This window comes from Convolutriloba macropyga, chromosome 1 (assembly GCF_964194025.1).
Source record: "Convolutriloba macropyga chromosome 1, txConMacr16.3, whole genome shotgun sequence".
In the NCBI taxonomy this organism is placed as follows: Eukaryota; Metazoa; Xenacoelomorpha; order Acoela; family Convolutidae; genus Convolutriloba; species Convolutriloba macropyga.
In genome coordinates this window covers 49,897,841-49,923,068 of record NC_134468.1, presented here as the reverse complement: position 1 = coordinate 49,923,068, position 25,228 = coordinate 49,897,841, and the positions used below count along the sequence as shown (strand labels likewise).

Genomic DNA, 25,228 nt, shown 5'->3' with positions numbered 1-25,228 from the left:
CAAATCACCTGACTACATATCCAGCCTGTTTGCACTAAATAACAAATCAGTTAATGAAAAAAGAAGAACTAAGTTTGTGCTACCCAAATGCAAAACTGAGACAATGAAAAAGTCGTTTGCCTATCAAGGAGCTAGTTTGTGGAATAGCTTACCCGACTTCGTGACAGCATCAGAAAGCTACTTGAGTTTTCGAAAAAATTTAAAGACGTTTTTATTCTGCCAGTCGACATGATTATATTGCAGCTACCACTCTTGAGTGCAAGAAAGAGTGGCTAAACCAGCATCAATTCAACTATCAGCGTTCTTAATGATATAATGTCTTCAAATTACTTCGACCAATTATAGGCAAAGCTTTAAAATGCCCTTTGATACTTGATATTTTCAACATTTTAGATTAGAAAATAATTCGATCTGGTTCTTTTTTTCAGTTGAAACACTCAAATTACCCTCTAATGATGAAGGGCAAGCAACAGAGGTCAATATCTCACCATTGTAGTTGTATCAAGTTTCTCCTCAATCATAAAATCAATCAATGCGCCATTTTTTTGAAAATCAAAAAGAGAATAAACAATACTTCTATAGCTCACTTCATATAAAATTACTTAGTTAGCAAACTGATTAGTAATTCATACATTTGTAACACCAAAACAATCTACTATTTCAGTTTTCAATTAGCAAAGGTCAAAGGTTCACATCATAAGTTTTAATGATTTTTTAAACAGGTAAAAACTCAATATATGACCAATAATCCGAGTAACGCACATAGTGTTCCCACCCCTCCCGTTCTCAATCTTCCCTCAGCTCTTTGGTCAACTAGCAATATAGGGGACAAACTTTGAAAAAGTGGGACACCAAGAGAAAATGATGGTAATTTTTGTGAGTAATGATGCCGAAATCTGTATCTAGAATTCTCTCAGACAAATTACGAAAAAAATGAAATGTTCAAAAAATACAAATCAATCTGCCTGGAGAAGGCCATGACAATTGAAGGCTTAAAATGAAGGCTTAGAATTTTTTTCTGTTATCGCATCCTCAAAAACTTTAATTTTTTCTCATAAAGCAAAAGTTCTCTGACTTGTTCTCAAAGAAAGTACCTTTGTAGAAAAATAATAACGATCAAAAACATTGCATAACAAATCAAATCAGCAAAAATTGAAAAAAAAAATTAATAATACAACTCGTAAAAATCAGCTACTTAAACATGAAAACTTCAATCAGATGTTGAAAAATTTTAAAAACAGGATGCAAAATGAAAGAGCGGATGTGTTTGTGATCTTGTTCTGTATTTTGTTCTCAGCTTGATAATAATAAAACATAACCTACTAACGTCAGGCGAATTGCTCTCAAATGGCCGGCGAGCGGATGGCTTCGTCAATATATAGCTACAGTTTGGTGAGTGGGAGTCAAGTGTTGGGGGATCAAACTCCAAGAACCACCCTTCACACCATGACTCCCGCCCTTCAGAGCCGGACAAGATGAGGGGGATCCTTATTACCGGTAAGGATAATAGAAATGGTTTTTTCTAAAATATACTTATTTAACTCACCAATTAAAAATTACTTGCAGCGCCAATTTAAACCATCAATTGGCAAAACTAAAAACTGCTTGCGTTGTCTACTGTGCTCTTCTACGACAAATAACGATAGATTGCACTGAGAGATAAAAAATTAAATTCGTTTAAAATCACTGAAATGTTAGTGATAGCGGGAATAAAAACTTCAGATAGTTAATCGTCAGAGTTGTAGCGTCAGATGTAAGCGTCATAGTTGAGGGCTACTTAAAAACTTGAGAAATTGATTTGACGAACAGAAGAAGCATACCGGCCAAAGTAGTATTAGTGTGAGAAGAGCGTGCCTGCCACCATTTTACAGTTCTTTTGACAAAGTTGAGCAAAATGATCAAAAACAGACAGACTTTGTTGATGCTTTTTTCATTAAAAGGGATAAAATTTTGAGCAAGCAGGCAAATGTTCCGCAAAAGAGTCCAGCAGAACGATTCAACAATAAGTGTTCATCTAACAACCTAAAGCCCATACCATAATGGTTGTAGCTTTTTCCATGTTTTAAAAAATATATAGTAAGATTTGTTTAAAAAGGACGGAACACGTAAACAGAGCTGGTGAAACTCAGCTGAATGTTTACAAAACTTTAAAACTTGACAACTCCTTGCACCTCGTAAAAGACAATTTTCTATTTGTTGCGCTTGATGATTGTTGCGCTTGATGGGCTTTCTGATGATACCATTCGAAACTTTCTATATCAAACTGAACCAAAAACCAGATAAAATATAGTTCCCAATAACTAGGTCAAAACTAAAACAGAGTGCTGGTATATACGTAGTGTGGCATCTCCCTTATTTAAGGGGATTTCGCTATGGAGTTATTATTCTTCTAGTACGGTTTTTATTCAGTATTTTTGCTAAGTTTTTCCAAGTGCAGGGTACAAGGTAAAAACGTTCAGATTTCTGCTAGGTAATTTCTAAGTTGAAAAGGGTGCTTAATACAAGCGACTAAACGGAGATGCGGTAGTGGTAACAACTGAAATTATACAATTTTACTGCGTGTAACATTTTTCCATCTTCTATTTTTATCAACCAATCAAAAGCTAAAGCGTGATACGTATTAATTGGAGAGTAAAAAGAAAAACTTTTTGTGACGCAAAAGCTAACCTAGAAAGTTGCTACAAATATTTTTCTATTGATCTTAGATATCGTTAATTTTGTTTTATTTAACTCAAATTTTTTATGGAAAACCTAAATTTCCCCCCGATAACTTTATGTACTCTCAACATAAGCAAAATTTGAAAAACCATCTTGCAGAAATATTCTACGTTGTAGGATTTTCGAATAATTTGTCTTTTTCGCTTTGTCTTTTTCAATATCAATATTTGATCCCCATTTGAAAATGAGCGCTTGTGGCTACCATTAATTATGTACACTTAAAACTTTGCCGTGGAAATTAAATAATGGATTCAACTTAATGAACGAAAAAGATGATCAAGGACATAGTTCCTGCTCTTCCTTAGTACCCCTCCCCCATTCGGTCCCAACTACTGTTCAATCGCATTCGTGGAGTCTCATTAGACGATGTGAATTACGTCACAACGTCAAAAAGGACAAATTCAATCGTTGTGCTGCAGAAAAGTGGTGCTTATTAAACTGATTAACTTTAACCGGAGACATACCACAATACGATAATCAGTAAATACGGACAGCATCTTCGGGTCTCGAGGTCGTGCGTCACTTTTGAGAGCAGTGTTATGACAACTGAAAAATGTTGGCTATAATTGAATAAGAAGGAATAATTTATTTTCCATCAACTAACTACCTTCTCGAAAAAGCCACAACCTTAATTAGATCGAAAAGCAATGAAGGTGACAAGTGCCAAGGAGGGAGCTAAAAAAACAATAAAAAAGATTGCTACTTCTCCTAATTCATACTCAGAGAATCTTTATTGTTCTTTTGACATTACAAGATCAATTTGATAACATTTTTCGCCTTAATCGTCATTTCCGTCAGAACCCAACATCCGTTACTAGGCCACTCAACACAATCACATCAGGTTGTAAAAGGGATTTACGTCTGTTAAATTCATTATTTCAATGTTAATGCTAACATAAAAATTACTTGATGGATATCTTAGGGCTTCTGGTCGCGTCATAGTGGTCTCCATTTACGCCTTTTTAGTAGTTTTAATTTATTAAGATGTCATTGAGGCAAAAATGAATTGTTTGCATGTAAATTAAGTCTGCTGAGAGCAGACTAAGAAGTGTTCACTAAAAAAAACAAAATGATGTTTGTAAAAATGAGCGACAGGGCTAGGGAGGGAGCATAAGAGAGAAAGTATGTAAAAATGAGATACGGGGCTGGGAGGGGGGGGGGGGGGGGGAGGGGGAGGAGGTCACAGGGAAGGAGGCAGGCTCGAGCGAGTAAAAGAGGGTTGCAGAAGTTCTCAAAACTGGAGACAACATGACTGAAATAGTGTGCATTGTTTTATATCCTCGAATTGAATGCAGGAAGCACCAAGCAGGGTTGATATTTAAAATTACTTTTCTATCCTCAATTATTCATTCTATATACACCTGCAGTCTTATTTAACAACTAATCGCAACTTTCTATTTTTGACAAAGCTAATTACAACATTTATAAACTTGACTGTTATTTACTATCCATTTTTAATCGCTCGAATTCAAATTGGTCAACATCTAACAATTGGAGTTAAAATTTGAAGCTGAATTGTAACATATCGAGGTTGATGGTATCTTTTTTGAGCAAAAGTAATAACTTGAATCCTTTTCCCGCCCACCATTCCCTTTATTTACTACTGCTTCAATTATTCATCATGTTTCATGAGGCGAGGCATATCGAATTGTTTTAAACAAAGGCTTTGATGAAACCTGTACTTTGGATATTACTTTTTAAATGAATTTCACTATCGTTTATTCCCACGCATTGATACTCACGTGATTAAATGCAGCTTTACCCTTCGAGCTGGTTTTCAATTCTCGCAAGGTTATTGTGAACGGTTTCAGTCTGTACTTTTTATTTTTTTTTTGAAATAGTTTGAAAAGTGATGTTCGACTTGTCACAGTAAAGAATCGCTGTTCCGACAAAACATTAAATAGAATTTTTGAAACCTCTTGAGATCTTAATAATTATTTAATATTCCATTAACGTGACAAAAAATTATTGTGTTTAACGATTTGAGGTTGAAAGTTACATTCTCGAACAGATAGATATACAGCTCTCAGAGTTTCTTAAACGCTGCTCAAAACTAATAGTTGTTGTCTCCGCCAAATAGACACACTCATTGAGTAAAAATTACAACTGATGGCAACTTGGGATGAATCAATTCGGCTACCAAAAAAAAACACACTTGGTAGCCGAATTGGAGGTGCAACTCAAAACCCGTGCAGAAATGAACGTTCGATTCACGGGCTAAGAGACTTGTTTGAAAACATTCGCCAAATGGTTTTGGTCTATTGCTACTGGACGGAAGAGAATCCCTTAAATTCAATAAACAGAAATGGTGCACCACGAGCATCAACATTTTTATATAACAGCTGCCAAGAGGAGTCCAAACCTGCTATTAGTAAGACCAGTTTTTAGACATTGTTTAGTGAAGAGGAAACAATCCATTGCAATTTTGCGGTGTTACCGTATTAAACCTAACTAAAAAATTGCGCAGGACAGAAAAAGCATACCCAAAACTTTAATGCTGATGATGCCGCAGCCAACGCAAAAATGCAGGCTTAAAGGATTGGATCGCAGATATTAAAAAGCTTGAATCAAAATACGTCTATCATCCCCAGCAAAGAAAAATATATTTGATAATAAAAAAACTACTTTGATGAAGACAAGAAATGATTTGGACAATTTAGTTTAAAAGTTGTCACAGGATAACTTTGCTTTGGGTTTTTTTGGGTATTAGAGCACTTCAAAAGGTTTTCTCGAGAAAAAATAAGAAGTTAGCCGGACAAAATTTAAGGCTTAAGATGTTAGCAACTAGGAAGTTAGTGAATGAGAAGTTAGCAAGATAAAATCTTTAAAAAAACATAAGAATTTAGCAAGATCAAAAGCTGGGTAGAAATTTTTGTAGAGAGTAGTTCCAGGATGTCAAGTGTGTGTTTCTGAGGATAGTGGAGCACGTTATTATATTCGAGTTCTTGTCAGTCATCTCAGGAATTGACAGGAAATGTCTGAAGCAGCTCTGAAATCCGTAGAAGAGTTCATTATGTATAAAACCACTTCCAGTTTGATAATTAGCTCCATTCTCAACGACGCAGAGCTCAATGTAGAGGAGCTTAAAGAACGCGTTCAAAAACTTAAACAGAACTTTGTTCTAGTCTCTGAAACTAAACGAAAGTTTTTCATAATCAAAACAGAAGAAGTAACACAAGCTAAAAAGAAAGATCAGAGCGCAACTTCAAAAATCATAATTCATGTTTGCTGGCAGCCAAAAATCCCGATGAATCACTTTTGTCTCTTGAAAAAAGAATCCTAGGACTCGAAGTCACAGCGTTCTATTTTATCACGAAAGAATTCACCCATGTGACAGATGTAGTTATGAATTGTGTGTTCAACACGCTCTCATGTGTGAGAAAGATTAACCAGCTTCGCTTGGCCCGGCGCCCAAAAAGAATCAGTTATTCGCGAGTACACTGAGACTAATTCCACACTTCTAATTCTACAGAGCTGATCTTCTAATTCCTGGAGTTTGCAGTCCACAGGAAACAACCTCGTCTGATATCCGTGCCACGGACACTGAGGCCAGATCCTACCAAAAAGGTCATCCAAATGATGTTTAAAAAATATGCAGAGAAGAGGAGGAAATACCTAGAGCCTTCAAAGAGCAGCACATATCCTTAACTCTATAGTTTTTAGAGGAGTTTTTGTGATAACCAGGGAAATAAATACCTTTTGGGAAGTGTCGCAGAGCGTCTCTTCTATAAATGGCATTAACCTACCTTACCGCATGGTGAATAATGTGTTCAAAACAAGCTTGTGTTGGTTGCCATTTAACGTGCATTCATCCTTTGCATAAGTGGTACCAGATGAAAATTGGGATCTCTTCAATTTTAGGATGTTACAATCTTATCCTAAAAACGCTTTGAAAGGGAAAATAGTTACAACGAAAATACGAGTTACCGCAATGACAGAATTCTTACAAGACCAGAGTTTACGATAGTATTACAGAGAACCATAGATATCTGTCGTCCAAGCAGAGCGGACAGCTCTTCAAAATTAATTTGCTTCAAAATCACCCAAAAAGAAAAGTTGGAAAAGGCAAGTATGAAGAATATACAGAAGTACTAGATCTATGGAATGAATAAAAGAACCATTGGACGACAACTTTTAGTCACATTCTGAAACCCAAAATGGACTATTGACTCAAATTGTATCAGGAGTAAAATAAACCACGCGAATGAGTGTCTATGAAATTAATTTAGCGTCACTGAAAAAACCACACCTCGGAGCTGTACTTAGAAAGGCAAATAAATTTAAAAGAAGAGCAGAACAGAGCACCCACTAAGCTGGGGAGGAGGGGAAAACAAGGTGCAAGATGGCGCAAATATTGATGCAAGCCAGGACGTTCAAAAATTATTCGTAATAAGTGTTCTAGGACAGGTACTGAAGCCAGTTTATAACTAATCTGCTCAATGTACAATGCTCAATCAGAGAACAGAATCCGACTCTTTTCCGTATGAAACATTCACAAAATCAATTCAAGCTAAATGGAACTTTTAGCGTATGAGATTTGTATAGGCCTGCCACGACTGCATGAAGCCACTAGACGGCTCAACAAGACGTTTTCATGTTAATTATGACAAAATTAGAAAGCGTGAGTAGCCATCAGCTTACCATATTCTGTTTATGGGCCAACAGTGCAGGAATGGACTACGTATATCATAATCAGTTCAAAAAGGCAAACAGCATTATTATAGGTTTAACGTTTAAAAACATTTCGCTCTCGATAATGAATCTTTTTTGGGAGAAACCCAATTGGACGTCAAGCGATGCAAATTTAAATTAAATAATAGCAAATGCAGTTCATGCTCAATACGGTCTCGGGATATAAAATTTTCATTGTTTTTAGAACAGGCAGACAGGCCGATAAAATTGTTATTGGGGCAAGAAATTAAAACAAAATTGTCAGAAGGAGACATCTCTCATTAAAAAATGAATTCCCAAATTGAAAAATAAACAGGAAAAGGGGCTGAGTTATGTGGACATTAAATCATTGCCAAGGCTTACACGAGAGGGGACAAATAATTTCATATAGATAGCAAAAAGTTTCGAATAGTTTTTAATTTGAGCACAGTCATTTATGGAGAAGATTTTAAAAATAATTCAGAAACATTTGAGCGAAGTTACATGCATTAGAGGCTTTTAATCATTTGATGCCAATTTACCCGTCTTGTCAACAGACGTTGACACAGTGTAAAAAAGCCCCGAAAGACGCTAAGAGTTGAGAAAATGTAAAGATGGCTTCTGTTTTCTCAGTTCGAGTCAAAACAACTAATTAAAGTTGACCAAGTAAATTGGTAAATCTATTGTTTACGTTTTTCAAGCACCATTTTTGTAAGCAATTGCATTTTCTTTTCAAACAGCACTGCATAAAGTGAAACGCTTTTAATTCGAACGATTAAATAACTTGAGATTTTCGAAGCATTTATTGAAACGTCATTTTATTTTCACAGCGACTAATTACAAAAAAAAGTTTTGGATTCGTGAAAACAAAGACGCTTTGAGCGCTGTTGTTTGAACTTTGCTTTCTATTGTGATATTACGTTTGAACAAGTCATAAAAGTGATGGTAAGTTGTTTAATTCATAGAGGCTGTCATGGTAGAGAGGCCAAAAAGTAGTGATTGCATTGTTTGTTCTTCCCAGAGTTCCCGGCTGCTGTCTTCACGTTTACCAAGTTGTATATTCAATTATGTACTATTATGAGAGGTAAGAGTGATGAATAATTGAGACTGCGCTTTTTGTTGGCCACTTTGAGCGAAGCTTTCCGCAGGTAGGAAAGACTTGAGAATCAGTGAGATAAATAAGAGATGAATGCACAAGAGCTCTTTCGGTGCATCGCTCCAAATGTGCCCATTGTTTATTTTTGTACTTCTCACTTCTGAAACTTATCCCAGCTATAAACAGCCGCCTCCGTTTCCTGCCCAGGCACACTTTCTATTTAATAGACTGCTTCTAGCAAACAAAAGGTTAACCGATTTCACATTTTTATACTGTTTACAGAGAGAAGCAGTTACCACATTCCAAAATACGGAAAACACTATCAACATTTACTGTCTGAATCAGCAAAGATGTGATCTAGCATTAAGGTAAGAGGAAAACGAGAATATGTTTATTCTGGATTCCAATGTTCTCATAATTCATCTTTCACATTTTATAACAAAATCGGGACAAAAATTATACTAATAATAAAACAGAACTGATAAAGAAAGATTTAAATCAATATAAAAATAGAAATGATATTAGAACGAAAACATCCTAGCATCTATTTCTGATTCACCAAACTCATTTATTTTTTTTGCAAATAATTGACTAATGAATGAAGAATGAAAACAAAAAACCGGGCTACTTACTTCATTACATTAGATGGAGATCAAATGGTATTTTAAAAACAAAAAACTTGAAAGTTGACACCTTTGTCCCACTAATTTTCGGGCGTTGCCAATCAGACTAATTCAGTTGTAGAAAATTTTAGGCGTTTTTTTTCTGTGCCTTAAGATCATGTCAGAATAGAACATGAACAGTATATTATTAAACTACTTTTTAAATTTGGTTTTAACCTAATTTTACTCTGATCGGTTTAAAACATCAGTCTACTGACAATTATCATACTATTATTAAATTCTTTAAACATTATGTTTCTAATCTGAATCAATGAATTGTAGAAAAAGAACCAGTCTGCTTTTTTAATCGTTAACTCTTTCATATAAAAGAAAACCTTAAAGTTGCCAGACTGATATTAAATAGTTCAAAATTGAAGTGCAAGAAGTAGTTAAATCAATACAAAAATCTACCATAATTTGAACCATTTCAAAATCATATGTGATTTAGCAAAGTCATTTATTCCATATACGTCATTCGTTCAAAACGAGAGATCAGCAAACATTTGATCCAAAAATTTCAATCTCAACCAATCTAAGAGTAAGATGTGCGCAGAAGATCTCTTACTTCTAAGTTACTTTACTCATGAAAAACAGGTTCAAAAGAAAAAATGACGAGCCAAAAAAAATTCTGTGACATTGCTTGACAAATTTGCTGAAAGCATCACCTGATTTTGGTGCGCAGTATTTTTTGTATGATCGCCTCAAGCGAATGTTGGAACAGCGCAATTGTACAGATCAATGAATGATGGGTTGGATCAAAAGATATAATTGCCCTATCACAGCATAAACAGACTGCACAGTCAGTAACACAAGAGGGCACTAAGGGAAGACCATTGGACAAAAGCTAAAAATTTTCATCTAAATGGATACAAAAACTTGAAGACTTATTTTTTGCGCGACAGTGTAACATTTGTTTGGGAAATCAGAATGCATTTTTGAAAGGAAACAACATTTTTCAGCACACAGATGAAGCAACAGGTATTAATAGTCATAATTTATACGGACATTTGTTGTGACTTTTTTTGTAAAGGTGAAAATTTCCATAAAAAATTCCAACTATTATTGAAAAGCTCAACACTTCTGCGGAAACTTGTAATCAGAGCAACTTTCAACCTTTTCCCCAAGAATTTGAATATTATTCTTTTAAATTTCAACACAAAACGCGGTGAATGAAGTCAATGAAATTAATAATGCAATTTTTTTAATTGTCTTCTAACTGCTAGGCTGAGTGTCTCTATAGATGTTAGTCACATCCTCACTGAAGAACATTTCGCCTGAATAATATCAACTATAAAATTTTGTACATCAAACGTTGAAAACGCACTCAGTTTTGGATCAAAGGTTATAATTGCCCTATCGGTGTATAAATAGATTGGATAGTTAGTCAAAAACATAAATAGGACCACTGAAAGAAGGCCATCGGCCAAAAATCTATAAATTTTATCTAAACGGATCATGTTCTGACAACCTGAATGCATTTTTTATAGAAAATAACATTTTTCTTTACTCCTCTGAAGAAGCTGATTTTAGAATTGAAAACAAATCCGCAAGTCACTGGAATTCCATTTTAGAATTCCTTTTTAGACAAAATTAACAATTTCTATTGAAATTTTAAACTTCTTTGCAAAGATCAATACGGAAACGTGCAACCCTTTTGAAAATGCCAACTTTGCCGAAACGTGTAATCTCTTCCCCTAGAGCAAGCATTTTGGGAAGAGATCAATTAAAAGAATGTTCACAGATGCTAGTCTCATCCTCGCCAAAAAATATTTAGTCCAAAAAATATTAATCATCAAAATTTTAAACTAAAACCTGTAGTGCACAATTTTTGGAAATAGGGTTTCCATTGTTATCTATGGTTCGAAAACGGGATGAAAAAACAGCAGCACTGAGGTCATATCTGATGGGTGCACTTTTATCTCGGTTATGCTTCAATGGGTTAAATTTCGAGGGGTTAAAACGCCTGAGATGGGATAGATGTTTGCTAAGATGCAAGAAAGCTGATGAACAGGCAATGGTTTAATACCAAAGTGAGTGAATTTATTCAAGATGAAAAATTTGCGTCGTTGTGATTAAAAACAAATGCCTCATTATTGTCTGTTTTTGGTGATGATGAAACTTGATAAGAGTTCATAATATGGGGTGACGCAAGCACAAAAGTTGCTTTAAAGGGCTTTTTGCGTTAACAAATCATTTCATTAAGAGAACTGGGCACAATTTCAGACTCTACTTCTGAACAAATTTGATTGTTATAAGAAACCATCCTTGGGGAAATTATTTCACGTGTTGCTACCTCCCACGGAAACCATTGAAACAGCACAACAAACATTAATTATTTGTAGTCGGGTTTCAATTTTTATTAAGTTAACTGAACATTTTTACAGCAAATTTCCAACTCTTTCAACTCCATTTAGTTTTGAGTTCTTACAGAAATGTCTCTTCCTGATCATTAATATGATTCTATGAAAAGATAGATTTTCCAATTCTAAACAAATTATAGCGCTACTCTATTGAGTTTTACTTAAATAGTATGAGCGAAGATAATCAAATTGTACTTGAGTGATTTGTAAAAAATATATAATTCATCTTGCAAATGATGAGTTGATTTTATTCTGGATCATCATTAGAGTAGATCTAGAAAAGACATAGCTTTCCCTGCAACACCAGTATTGGGGGGGAGTGAAATATAGCGATCAACTTTATTCTCTCCCACTCGGCACAGGTGTGAAATTGAGCCTCCTTTCTGCAAACAATTCTCAAAAGAAAAACAATCAAAATAGCACATAAAAGGCTATTGATATATGCAAAATATTGTTGCACTCTAAACGGCTCAATACTATGACTCAATAAACTTAAAGTTATTTATAGATGGATAAAAAATATTCGCTATTATTATTACATGCCTCCGTTGAATCAAACAAATTTTCAAGATATCAAAAATGAATTTGAAATTACTTGGTTATTATTTATTTCTCTTTAATCAACTCTAAGACCCGTAAAATTAAAAATGGATTATTAAAGTGAACATAAACATCATAACAGCCGAGCACCAAAAATAGATTGGAAATAAACGTTTCAAAGTAATTTTGAGGCAGACAAACTGTTTAAACATGGGCAGTTTCAAATAATTGCTGCTTTAAAACTGCTATAGAAAACTGAAGAATATTTTGAGACCGTTCCCTTCGTTTGACGCAATTTAAAAATACTGACGTTTTAAGAAATTGCGGAACAATATTTCAATTTGTCAAATCTTTAATCCTCCAACAAAAAGGGAAAACAATCAATTTTATGTACGTTCAAATTTTTGATTGCCTATTTGAGGCTCAGAGAGGGCGAAAGTACAGAGAAGGTTTAGGGCGGATTAAGAGATTGTCCATCGTAAAGTCATTGTTTTGAGGCAACGGGAAACTTGGTCAATTTACATCAATCCGATTTGAAGATAAAACAAGAGTTATCCTGCTCTCAAAACTCACACTTCAGCTTTCTATCTGTTATTACCTATCGTTCCCTCTGTTTCGTAGCAAAAAAATTTTTTCTAACAATTATTACAAACTTTTCTTATGTTTTTGAGAGACATCTCTTGAATGTGAATGTATTGAACTGAAAAATTTTGTTATTTCTGATTCAGAACTTACTTGGGTAATTTATGGATCAAAATTCTAAATGTTTTTGGATCTGTTTGCGTCAGAATGATTTTCTAATCGCACGCTTGATGCTACTGATGTAAATAATTGGAATTTCTTATCTCATCTTTAACCGTGAAAACTCTTCCGCAACTAATCGCGTCATCAATTAGAAACTAACCAATTCAGCTTTCAATATCTCAAGATACGATATCCCAATTACCAGTTATCACCCACCCAAAATCGTAACAGATCTTGAGTTAATTAAATAGAGCTGATACTGAGGATGATAAATATCCTAACCCCATTAGGTGGAGGGTTCGAATAATATTAGGGAGAAAGTTTACTCAATTTGTGATACAGTTATCCTTCTATGGCCAAGAGCCAAGGCAACGTAGCTCCATATTACTTAGGTTGAACTAAATATGACCATGAAGATTGAAGGCAAAGTTGTATATCAGCGGATCTGACGGAGAGATTGCAGCCTCGCTTACCACCCCTCCCCCTTGTACTCCCATTAATTCCTATGGAAAAGTGGGGGAAGTAGAAAGGTCGAGGGGATTTTCTGTCTCCTGACAGTTATCAAAGGCCAAATAGTCAGTTTTATAATCAGAGGTACTTATACTCGCTGTGGTTTTGCTTAATTCTCTCACCTTTTCTAATATATTTGAGATTACTCTAATTCATCACATTTTCTTCTGTTTAGTGTGCTGCGCCTGCAAGCTAGAAAGGTCCCTATTTCCTTTTCAAATTATTTCGCGCCTTTTGGCACGAAAGAGATTACAGCCAAATTTCAGTTTGGAAGTTTATGGATTAAATTGTTACTCTAAAGTATTCGAGAAATTTACGATTAGAGGAAAATGGAACGAAAGCGTCATTCAATAAACAATGGCAAGAACTTATTAACACTGAATACAAAAAAATTATGAATTACGAGATTATCTTTGTTCATTGTATTTTCAGAGTTATGAATAACAAGTTTCTTCAACATAGTTGTACAATTTTATCAATGTAATAAACGATAGTCGGTTATCGGTTCACAGCAATTTATGGTATTTTGTGTTAACCTGTTTATTACAAAGTAACAATGTTGCTACAACTATCTTGGTACCTTATATGGGTGCCTTTTTTGTGGCTAGCACATTCATCCTGCATTCCCGTAACATATTTGAAGTTGAAGTACAAAAGCCTCATCTGGAGTGAGAGTGGGGGTCACTTGAGCGAAATAACGATGCGGGAAAAGTCAATAGAGTTCGAAGAGGTCAACAAAATGTGCGACATTGAATATGTGACATACTTCAATTTCAGGTTAGTCGACTTCTTTTTCGTAGTTTTTAGAAAAAAAAAACAAATGATGCAATCTTTTTTTGCTCATGGACAAGTTAGTTAAATTTATTACCCACGCGGTTAGAGTTTACCACTAAAAATAATTTATATGATTTACAACCTAGTTACATCATAACATTGCAACTATAAATTAGTTGTCCATTGTTCTATTAGGTGTAAGAACAGCTTCTAAATCAACTAATGCTTAAAAGAGATTTGTTTGAGCGGATGCTGGTTCATCATTTAGCTAAAACTTCATTCGCAATGTGATAAACCTTAATCACTAAGGTGTATTTGACTTCTGAATGTTTCACCTGAAAACTCCATGCTTTCAGACAAAAAAAGTGTTAATCCATTTTGCTGTTCTGTTTTTTCAGAACATTGACGTCTGTAGAACCTCTCAGAACTTCTTTGCAAACTATTAGATTTTGAATCCAAAGATCGATCACCAACTTATTCTAACAGTTTAAAGTGATCTGAACTTTAAATCAGACTTCAGAATGTAAAGACTAACTAGCATCAATTGCACCCTAAGGGCGACTTGGAGTTTAAGATATAATCTCAATTCCATCGCCATATTAGTTAGAACTTAGTTGTGCTTAATTTTTAAGCCGTTATACCCGTTATAACAAACTTAGTGCCCGACGTTTTTTCTTCAAGAAACAATATTTAAAACATAACCGACTAACGCCGATTGAATTGCTCTCACACAACTAAGGAGCGGTTGTTTTCGTCAGTAACTAGCAGAAGCCAGCTAGCTTAACTGAGATAGGGGGAGTAACTAGGAAAAGTGGATTCAAAGAAGTGGGCCAGAGCGCAGAGTTATGAGCGGAGTGGGGGGGGGGGGGGTCCCGGGGGTATAGCGTGCAGAGTTGGAATGAGGTGGGTGGTGGAATGTAGTGAGGCGAGTCTTCTTAAACTGTGCGCAAAAAATGCAACTCACGCCATGATGTTTTTATAAGTCGTGATTCATTTACACAGATAAGGACTATTAAAGCTCTAAGAGAACTCAGGGACCTAATGTTAAAGCCCACCCAGTTATAGCAGTTTATCCTATTTTACAGGACGAAAAGTCAAATTATTCAGACAAAAACTATCAGACAAAGAGTTGGCTGTATGAATAATCGCATAAAAAACACTAATATAATTGCTACAAACTACTTTGTTTGAGAGCAATTAAAACCAGCAAAAAAGCATCTGGCTAAAGGAAATCATGAACATGTTTCCATTTTCTTTCCTTTAAGCCCGATTGTAAGACTGCACAAGTGAAACATCACTAGAATTGTTTAAAAATGTGGCTACAAAAATCTAAAAAGCTCAGTGAATAATGCAAAAGTTCGCCAATTAACAACATTCCAATGAACCATTTTTTCTCGGAAGCCCAATTATAATAGGTTTATATCAGCAAAACTATAGCAGGTGCTAATCTCTTGATTGCTTTCAAGTATGATGCTGTGCTACAAAATTTAGCGCTGGTTTTCAATAATTGCCTATTTTTTTGTGTTTTCCTTGTAAGTAGCAATGTAAAAAAATCTACATTCTAAAGCAATTGAAGAGCTAAGTACATGACGAATAGAACAAAAATTCACAGCAGGCGAATGAAAATCAGAGCATTTATCATTAAAATGCGAGCAACAATTATACTGCAAAACGCATATTTTCGCATCCTCTAAAAAAGATAATTTTTACAGAACAAGCTAAAATGTCTTAATTCTGACTTTGATTTTAAGATCCTGTGATAACACTTCTTCTTTGTTTCTTTTCTTATGTTAGTATATATAAATACTGCAGAGTGAGAGTTAAGAGTTATCGGGTGTTGTTTTGAATTAGATTTTTTTCGGGACGATAAAAAATGCTCCTTTTTCTGCTCCAAAATTCATTTCAACAAACCAACTGTTTTCAACTGAGCATCCAGAAAATGTAATTTTTACAAAGTACTTTGGATATTTTAACACATTCACACTGCAAATTTCAACCAATCAGAAGAGATTCTCATGAAGAGATTCACGACATACAGCTCTTAGGTGTCTGTCAAATTAAGCAATTGGCCTTTATTTTAATGTTTCAGCGGAAGCAGAATCAAACATTTAAAGTCATCAACGTTTTCAAGAATGTCAATGCGAAAAACGGATGAAGGATACAGCTCATATATGCTCCCGTCACTCGACTTGTCAAATACAGGACTTGTCAAAATAGACAAAAACAGTTTATCGAGAATGAAAGAAAGACTCAAAATATTGTACATTCAACAAAATCAGCTGAAAGAATTTCCTGACGAAATTTGTCAGTTAACAAACTTACAAAGCTTAATCATGGATCAGAACTTTATATCACACAATAGCTATTCATTAAAACTGCCGCAAAACTGCAAACTAAGACAAGTCACATCATTATCAATATCATCCAATCACATTTCTGCTATCAGCGACGATCTCTGCTCTGTATTTCCAAATACGGAATTTCTGAATCTTCGGGATAACGGTCCCAACTTCAACGGATTGGAAAATTTACAAAGGTGCTACAGATTAAATACAGTCTACTGGCCTAACAGTTGGTTCTCGTGCAGCTGTGATCTGTTCAGAAAATTAAAGTTCAGCCTCGTTGGACCGGTTGACACAAAATCATCACACTATGTCTTTAGAAGAAGCAGGTATTAGTATGCATCGCTTAATCGACTTTTAACAATAATCTGTCTTTTTAATACAGGTGGGCCATGTTAGGATATTGAAAGCTAAGGATTCGCTACATAATAAGATAGTGCATATGTTAGATATCACATTCTTAGATCTAAGATATGCATTTTCCCAAATATTGAATTTTCCCTGATTCAATGGACAAAAGTTCGAAATATTTCTTTCATATTGCTTTGAAAACGGGCATTACTGGAGAAATAAAGATCAAACTCATCAACAAGGTTGGACCTTAAAGGGCTATGAAAGGTTCTAACAGTACAACAATTTAAGCCTCTTATCTTCCACATCTTAACTAAACAGTTAGGTTTTTGTCATATGCAGTTTTTTTCCTTCCCACTATTAAACAAGCAACTAAAGAATTTCAAAAACAGAAAATTTGATCAAATCGCAAATAGTGTTAACTCGTAATTTTTCTGGCTTTCTTTGAAAACATTTTGGGCGGGAATAAGGAAAGTTAAACATAAAAAATACGAGACAATCAAATGTACGATTTAAATGAAGTTATATGGAAAAAAGGGTTCCGAAAATTAAGTTGTCCCAATACACTTCCCACTCAAGCTTGAAAAAGCTCCAGTCAGAGCCTCGGCACAAATGGGGACAAATATCAAAAATTTTGAACTTTAGACTCGTTGAAATAGTACTATTTTTTAAGAACGGCATAATACGCCAAAAAAGTTGATAGACCAAACCCAAAACGTAGTCAACATTGTTTTCAATCTTTCTTGAAAAACATGGGGGCAAATATTATTAAAAATCAACTCAGTTAAATAACATCTTCCCAACAAAATTACACTTCACTGATTGATCGCTAAAGTAATTTCACCTGAAACCGTCGAAAACCCAAAATCGTTTTATAATACCTAACAATTTTCCGAAAACGGAATATCAAATTGACACACTATCTATTCATCAAACGGAATTATGATGAATTGCGTTGTTTTCTAATTATTCCAACCCACTTTAGTGGGGGAGGAACTATATACTCGAATGCGTTATTTTTTGTTCACTCAAATTTGGCCGATCGATATATTCATCTAAGATAGTTGTGAGTGGTATCATTAAAAAGTTTGTCCAGCGTAGATTTTTTCGAAGTTCGCTTTTTCGACGGAGTTATCAAGGTTTCAGCTTCAAGGAAAATTGTTATATTTGTTCTGATTTTTGTTATATTTGTTCACATTTTCAGTAATCTTACGCAACTTTTTGCCAGTTTTACTGAAAAACATGATAACATTACCATAAAGTGTTGTTGGTTTTACCTCTAATGATAGAATAGTGTTGTTTAACCGTTTCATCCAATTTTTTGGCGCAAATATTTTCGCAAGATTTTTTCAAACTCAGACTTTTGTCAACAAAAATGGCACAAATTAAACTTTTTTAGTCCAATTTGTTTGAAATTTCCGGTTTAACACACCTGAAAACTGTTTACACAATCTTAGTAATCTCTATAGAGCGCTAGTTTTACTTGCGCTTCCTTTGAGAGTGTTCTTGAATTAAATTTTGCAGGTTATGATAATTAAACTCAAGAATTATCCAAAATGCACCATTTAATTTTTTGGAAAAAATTACTTTTTTTTTTCAATTTATCCACACCCAGATTATTTATGTCGACAGCTATTTTCTATGACTTGGAAAATAATTCTTTTCGTTTTTTTAATCGTTGCCTTTATTCTTCCTTTGTTGTGTCTAGTTGTTAGCTAGTCTCATTATTCAGAGGTTACGTATAACATTATTCGTGTTCAAAAACTGCGCAACTGATTATATCTTATTCTCTGCGGAATAGATAATGGTTCTAACGGGTTCTTCGCCGTTTTCTCGCGAAATTTAATTGAATTTTTGTTTTCCGTCTGTATTTGCCGATTATTTTTGTAGACCTAAATCAAATTACGGATATTGACAGGTCTCAATGACTTCATATGCAGGCATGATTGAACGTGAACATATTTAAAGTTTTCGGTTGATACCTAATGGTTTTCATGATTTGAATTTATTTCTTGTTAAAAAATACAAATGTATTTTGAACTTTGTCTTTTTGTTCTCTTTTGTCTACTTGATACTTGATACCGATTCTCAAAGTTTTTTTCTCGTAAATATTGTTTCTTGTTGTTAATTGGTTTTGTTGTTTGCCTTGTCTCGTAGTCCTTATAATGGCAGGTCTCATCGGCCCTCTAATGTGGCATTATTTAATTTACAAAGTAGTTTGAGTTGGAACCAATTTTTTTTTATTCATACACCAATTATTTTTGAACAATATTTGTATTTTTGAAAGTTTTCTCTCTCTTCCTCGTTTGGTAGACAATTAAGCCAAAAAAGTGAATGAACGGGTTCGGAACATTGTGCGAACGCACACTACCAAGCTTCTTTTTTTCGTCTTTTAGAACCTAGACACAGTTGATTTAAAAAATATAATCAACTAACTTCGGGCAAATTGCACTCGAACAACTGGCGGGGCTCTATTGTAGCCTGTTTCAGATGGAGGTGAGAGTCGATTCTGGGGAGAGCAAGTTCATTAATAGACTTCAAGGAATGCTATCAAACGTTATCATACACCACTATTAAGACTTTATCGAGAAGTGAAAATGAAATAAAATTCGGCGCTTTCTTCATTTGAACTGAAAAATGAATGGCCGCCAATTGACTTCAGCAGCTTAGTATTGAATAAAACAGCAATTTATAAAATCTCTCATCAATTAAAAATTAAGAAACGCAATTAGTGGAAACCAGTTAATATCAATAAGCTTTCGATGATCCTACCAGCCATTGAAATATTGATCAATAAAAGTTAGAAAATTAAAATCTTATTGCCCAACAACTAGGTCAACCCTCTAAGTTTGCGAATTTTTTCTATCAGTGATTTTTAACAAGGCAATCTTTTAATGAAAATTATTTGTACAGCCTAATAAGAAGTATGACTAGCCATTGCTAATACAAATATTCGAATAATCAATTATTGGTACCTATATTCTACTGGTGTCTATATTAATTTGGCGGTAAAATTATCAAATCGATAAAATTTTAATGCATTTTTTGTAATGTGCTATTGCGAGCAAAAACGAGATGAAAACATTAAGCTCTCCTTTACAAACGCTGTCTCGGACACATTAGAAGACTTGCTGTTCTCAGAAAATGTCGTTTGAGTATTTTGCTAATAGAATTTTTTTCCAAAGCGATATTTAGAAATGTCTCCTCCTCTATCTCCTGGTGTCACCAGTAGAATATAGGGACCAACAATTGAAGTTTTTATAAAGTTATGTATTAGTACTGGCTAGCCACTCTTCTTGATAGGCTGTACATGTAATTGTCATAAAAAATCTTTAATTTTTGTATGGAAATTGCGGTTTGTCAAAAAAAAACAAAAGTTGTCCCACTTAATTTATTAATTGATTCTTCTCGACCCACCCAATGAGAGAAGACTTGAACAAATTGCCCGAGAAAACAAAAAAGACGAAGCAATTGATGAAATTAAAGAACAGGAGGGGGACGGTAAACTCAATTAGAAGACTGTTGATTTGCAATAGAACCATGTCAGCAATAAACTAAGTAATTTACAGATCCTCATTTTCTCTATCGTTCAGTTAAAATCAATATTAAATTTTATTGGAAACTGTTTTGGTGCCCGGTGATTAAATTTGTGTTGCATGAGGTTGCATGAACACACGAATACGGGTTGTTGCACTAATCATGCTTTGTGCAGCCTAATAGAAGGTGTGACAAGCACTTCTATAATATATTGCTTTGGCGATCAAAGAACCACTTTCATATAAAACATCTTTTATTTCCTATCCAGCATTGCAATACCGCAGTTGTGTGATAAATTTAAAGCATAAAGCAAAACAATTTCACCAGAGTCGCGCCTGGACTACGGTTTAAAAACCGCCTCTTAATTTTTTATTAAGAAAATAGAACCACCACGACCCACTCAGTCCTACAGTGAGGCAACACTTAGTAAGACACAGCACATTTTTTTTAAAAAAAATATAAGAGGAACGAAATATAATACGAGCTTTGAACTGCTTTTTGACTTTTTAGTTTAACCCACGCCACTGAAGATCTCAAATGCGACCCTTTAGACAGCGCCGTTGATAACTTTCCGGAAGGGACAAGGTTGTACAATGATCTTCAAATCACAAACCAAGTTTTCTGCTCAAAGGTGCTTCTAACCTCAGCTAACTTTATTCTCATTATTATTACGATTCTCTCCTTTAATAATCTTCTATTTGCTTAAATTTCTATTGGCTTATTATTATTGTTGTTTCTATTTTTCTATTGGAATGAATTTAAGTTTCTTTTCACACCGTTTTTGAGCTGACAGTGAACTAAATGACAAACAATGAAGGTCACAGGCCAAAATTCTTAAGTTGGACAAAATCACGTTGTAAATTTGTTTTGACTCATTTCGAAAATGTCAGATTTGAAAACAAGTAAAATAAAAATGCCAAAGCGAACAAGTTCAAACGTGTTACCGAAACTCAAATGTTATTTTTGGATATAGATTCCACGATTCCAAAGGTGAGTAGTTTGTTTGTTTTTGTTGGCAACAAGGACACGTGACTTGGTGTCGCAAGGTTAAAGTGGGCTTTGCAGGCATCGAGGGATTGGACCTTTGCAATGTATTTGCGAGGTTTGTACCATTGAACTACAGTTGCATTTTCAATATTAAGATACGCTAAGTTAAAGATGAGTTTAGTAGTTCGAGAGTTGTACTAAGTAGTAGCAGTAGCTTTAGAAGTCTAGCGCGCTTAAAAGCTTATCGATTTCGTCACCGCAACAAACAAGTAAACAAAAACAACCAAATATTAAACAAATACTGGATTGGATCTATATAGGCATTAGTGTTGATTCTGATTTGACATTATATTGCTAGCATACCTAATAGCTGAAACCATTTCAGTATAATCTCAATCAAAAATGAGTAGCTCAAGCTATCTTACCCAAATTATTGAACAAAATTGTCCCTCTTGCCTGGAAAATTATTCCCAAGAAGAATTCCAGATCTGTGGCCATTGCAACAGAAGTCTATGTCATTACTGCGCCACTCACCACCGACAAATTGTGTTCGAGAGATGTTCAACCATGGAACACAAAATATTTGGCAAAATTCGCGACTATAAAGAGCAGAAATTGTCTTTAGAACTTTCCTATGAAGAGACGCTCACCAAAATCACAAAACTGGAGCTGGCTTTGAGATCGATGGTGAAAAACCGAATCGCAACATTGACCGATTCCTGCAATATGACCAAACTGGTAAAATGCGCACAATACAGGTGCCAGCTGGAACTTTTAAAGGAAATTTCCATTCGGCTGTCAAAAGCCAGAACTCTTCTGGTGTTTGACAAGGAATTCGTCAATCAGGCGAACAAAGTTTTAAAAGAAGCAGAACAGGTTCTGAAAGACGACTCAAAATGGTGCCACGATTACGCAATAGACTTGGAGGTGAATGTTTCAAATATTACCAGAATTCAAAGTGAAATTATCCTAACGGGCGATGTATTAACACTTCCTTTATCCGAAGAGAAACAACGAGACCTAAGCGCTAGTCAGAAAGCTTCAGAAAAAAGGGTCAAACGTAACGTCAGCACGCAAACATGTCCCGCAGATTTCCCGAGAAAATTATGTTGGAGAAATCTTTGGACCTCATCAAAAGTCTTCATTTGCATTGGTGCATATCTACTTATGGTCTTCCTGGTTATGGAAATGTTCTAAAACAAGAAAGTCGATGCTTCAAGTCCGGGTTTTTGAGAAATTTCAACAAAATGAGAATTTTAAAAAAAGCAATAGAGGAAAAGTACGAAAAAGATGTCATTCTCCCGTAACCGATAACTCACAAGACTATGCAATTAAATGTTAAACTCTGATAACTGTGTTAGAATGTATTGTGTATAAAATTAATTTTGATAAATAGTTAGATTAATTATTTCGAAAATAAATACATTTAACGTCTCATTTGACGCAAACAAATATTTGATGCATTTAAGATTTTTTAACGTCTCGTTCAAAGTAAAGAGGTTTTCTGAGCGGCCTAATAAAAATCAGTTGTTTGAAAAGACAAAATTAAAAAACACAAAAAAATCGTTTTTGTACCCTTTGTTAATTCAGAGGGAAGCAGACCTCATCGTTGTTTCAATACACAGCAAAGATTAAGCCACTTCGTCAATTTTCAACGAACTGCCCTGTTGATTAAAACTAGGCACTGTGAATAGAACACCTTTCCCCTAAAAAACACACAAACAGTCAGCGGAATGCACTTGAGATACAATCCATCTCAAGTCATTGATATAAGAGATAGCGGGGCTAAACTATGGTACCCATTTAAATTCAGAACCATTTAAAAATCAATTACCATCAATAAGATAACCGACCGACGTCGGGCGAATTGCTCTCAAACGACCGGCGAGCGGTTGGCTGCGGTAGTAACTAGCGGCGGCTTAGGGATGCCCTCATTAGAGGGGGCATAAAAAAGACGACAGGACTAATATAATTGCTAAAATCTTTGCTTGAGAGCTATTAATTATCATATGGCTTTATTAGAAAATTTATAAGCAGTCATCTTTTTAAAAATCAGATTTAACTAACAAAAGATAAAAGGAAAAAAGCTGTTGGAACAAGGGTTTGTGGTCTCTAATAAACCACCACCACAGCATTAAAGTAACATCAAGTCAAATACTCTTTCAAATTCAAAATATAATGGCTGCAGTACAGAGAATCATTCCATTAAAAATTAAAACAAATAAAAAAACTATAAACCGTAAACAGTACAAGTGAAAGTAATATAGTACAAAAGACAAAAAGTGAACAAAAACAACATAAAAATCAACTGCTCACAAAAGCTTTAAAAACAATTATTCAAAAATTAATTGCTAAGATTACAAGTAGAAAGAAAGAATTAATTTCTCCAATGAATAATATACAAATTACTGCACAATATATTGAATTGGAGAGTACAGACAACGGGACTATAGACGCCCACTTTTCAGTCTACCCCAGAATTGAGTACAAATACGACAACAATTAATGTAACTCGAAAAGAAAAAAAAACTTATAGAAATTAACACTGTTTGAGAGATAGGCAATGAGAAACAAAAATTACAAATCAAATACAAATCTTGCGAGTTCGTGATTGCAAACTAAAAATGAACACTTCAACATATGACAAAAATTAGCAATTTCGCCTGGCGTCTTCGCTTCAAAGTCTGCAGGAATAATTTCTAGGCTTTTCAATTTATTGTATAACTTTGTTGCACGAAATTTGGTTGAACAAAGTAAAATGATTGTTTGAATACTCTACACTTACTTCGAATATACTACCAACTCATAACCATCATCCTTGTTGATTTAAAAAAAATTCTCAGGAAAAACTTCCAATATAAATTGACACGCCAAAACGCGGAGTAGAGAAATTTTACACATGCAAAAAATGCAGTGAAAAACGCATTCCATCACATTCCAAGCACTGATCTTTATTCAACTCATGTTCAATTGAGAACTCAACTGAAGAAATTCTTGTTTGACAAGCCATGAAATATTTTAACTAACAATGATGAAAACAAATGAAAAAATGATGAAAACAGCGTGAGCAAAGAACACTAAATTTCTTTAGTCTTATTTTGCTTTTTCCATAGGAAAACTCATGATGGCATGAAATTATGAAAATAACAACAAAACGAAAACTGCAATGAGATATTTTCAGTTTGAATGTAAATTATGTTGTTGCGTAACGTAGAACGAGATTTTATTTTTTTCTACTTTGTCCTATATGTTGCGTGAAAAACCAGACAAAAACATTGGACGATACTTCATTAGTTGACAAATAGCTGGCAAGCCAATCTTTTGTCAGAAACTTTCACAGAAAGTGTTTCAATTAGACGAAGGCTTATTTGTCGATTTTTGTCATTAATTACATGCGACTTAATTTCTAAAGCAAAGTTCTATGATACACATAAATGTAATAGCGACTGCTAATTAGTAATCGGACTATTGAACGAAAAGGTCAAGGGGCCGTGGTTAAATTAGCATTGGGTAAAAAGGATCTTGGTAAAACATCAAGTAACCGCGAGTATCTTCTATGAAAAACTAAACAGTTTATTTCTTCTTCAGCATGAAAAAATTCCCTTTAACAGTAATATGGGATCTTTTAAAAGTTATTTTTATTTTTAGGAAGAATACAGAAATTGATGTTTAGAAAAGTAAAACAAAGAATTACAAAATCACAACAAACAATTAAATAAATGGATGCATAAGATTTATGACAGAAGAAATTATTGATTTGTTTTATTTTGTTACAAGTATTTTACTATTTGGTTATAGCCGAAGTTAATTGTTTAAAAAACACTCGCCGAGTAGATATTTGCCAAGTAATGTTATGAAGACCAAAACCACGAAAGACAAATTCAATATTAAATGGAATATGAGAAAGACACGATAAGCATATACGCATAAAAATATCAATAGATGAATTAGATGATT

The 25,228-nt window shown here is 34.4% G+C and overlaps 3 protein-coding genes across 6 annotated transcripts in view; 2 read left to right on the top strand and 1 right to left on the bottom strand.

The window, feature by feature from the left end:
• LOC142340036 (dynein regulatory complex subunit 7-like) overlaps nt 1-25,228 on the bottom strand; it is a 282,610-nt gene that overhangs the window by 32,198 nt on the left and 225,184 nt on the right. The window lies entirely within an intron of this gene.
• Nucleotides 7,511-21,057, top strand: LOC142340001 (uncharacterized). 4 transcript variants are annotated; one of them, XM_075390401.1, is made up of 5 exons: nt 7,511-8,313; nt 8,747-8,832; nt 13,456-14,057; nt 16,144-16,725; nt 20,795-21,057. In XM_075390401.1, exons 3-5 carry the CDS (start codon nt 13,837-13,839, stop codon nt 20,988-20,990), a joined length of 999 nt encoding a protein of 332 aa, XP_075246516.1. In that variant the 5' UTR covers nt 7,511-8,313; nt 8,747-8,832; nt 13,456-13,836; the 3' UTR covers nt 20,991-21,057. The 4 variants fall into 4 exon arrangements, with proteins under 4 accessions (XP_075246516.1, XP_075246507.1, XP_075246524.1 ...); XM_075390392.1 differs by having other exon boundaries at nt 7,511-8,452; XM_075390409.1 differs by lacking the exon at nt 8,747-8,832.
• LOC142340026 (uncharacterized) lies at nt 21,224-22,690 on the top strand. Its single transcript, XM_075390427.1, has 2 exons — nt 21,224-21,274; nt 21,758-22,690. The coding sequence occupies exons 1-2, from the start codon at nt 21,239-21,241 to the stop codon at nt 22,466-22,468; spliced, it is 747 nt and encodes a 248-aa protein (XP_075246542.1). The 5' UTR covers nt 21,224-21,238; the 3' UTR covers nt 22,469-22,690.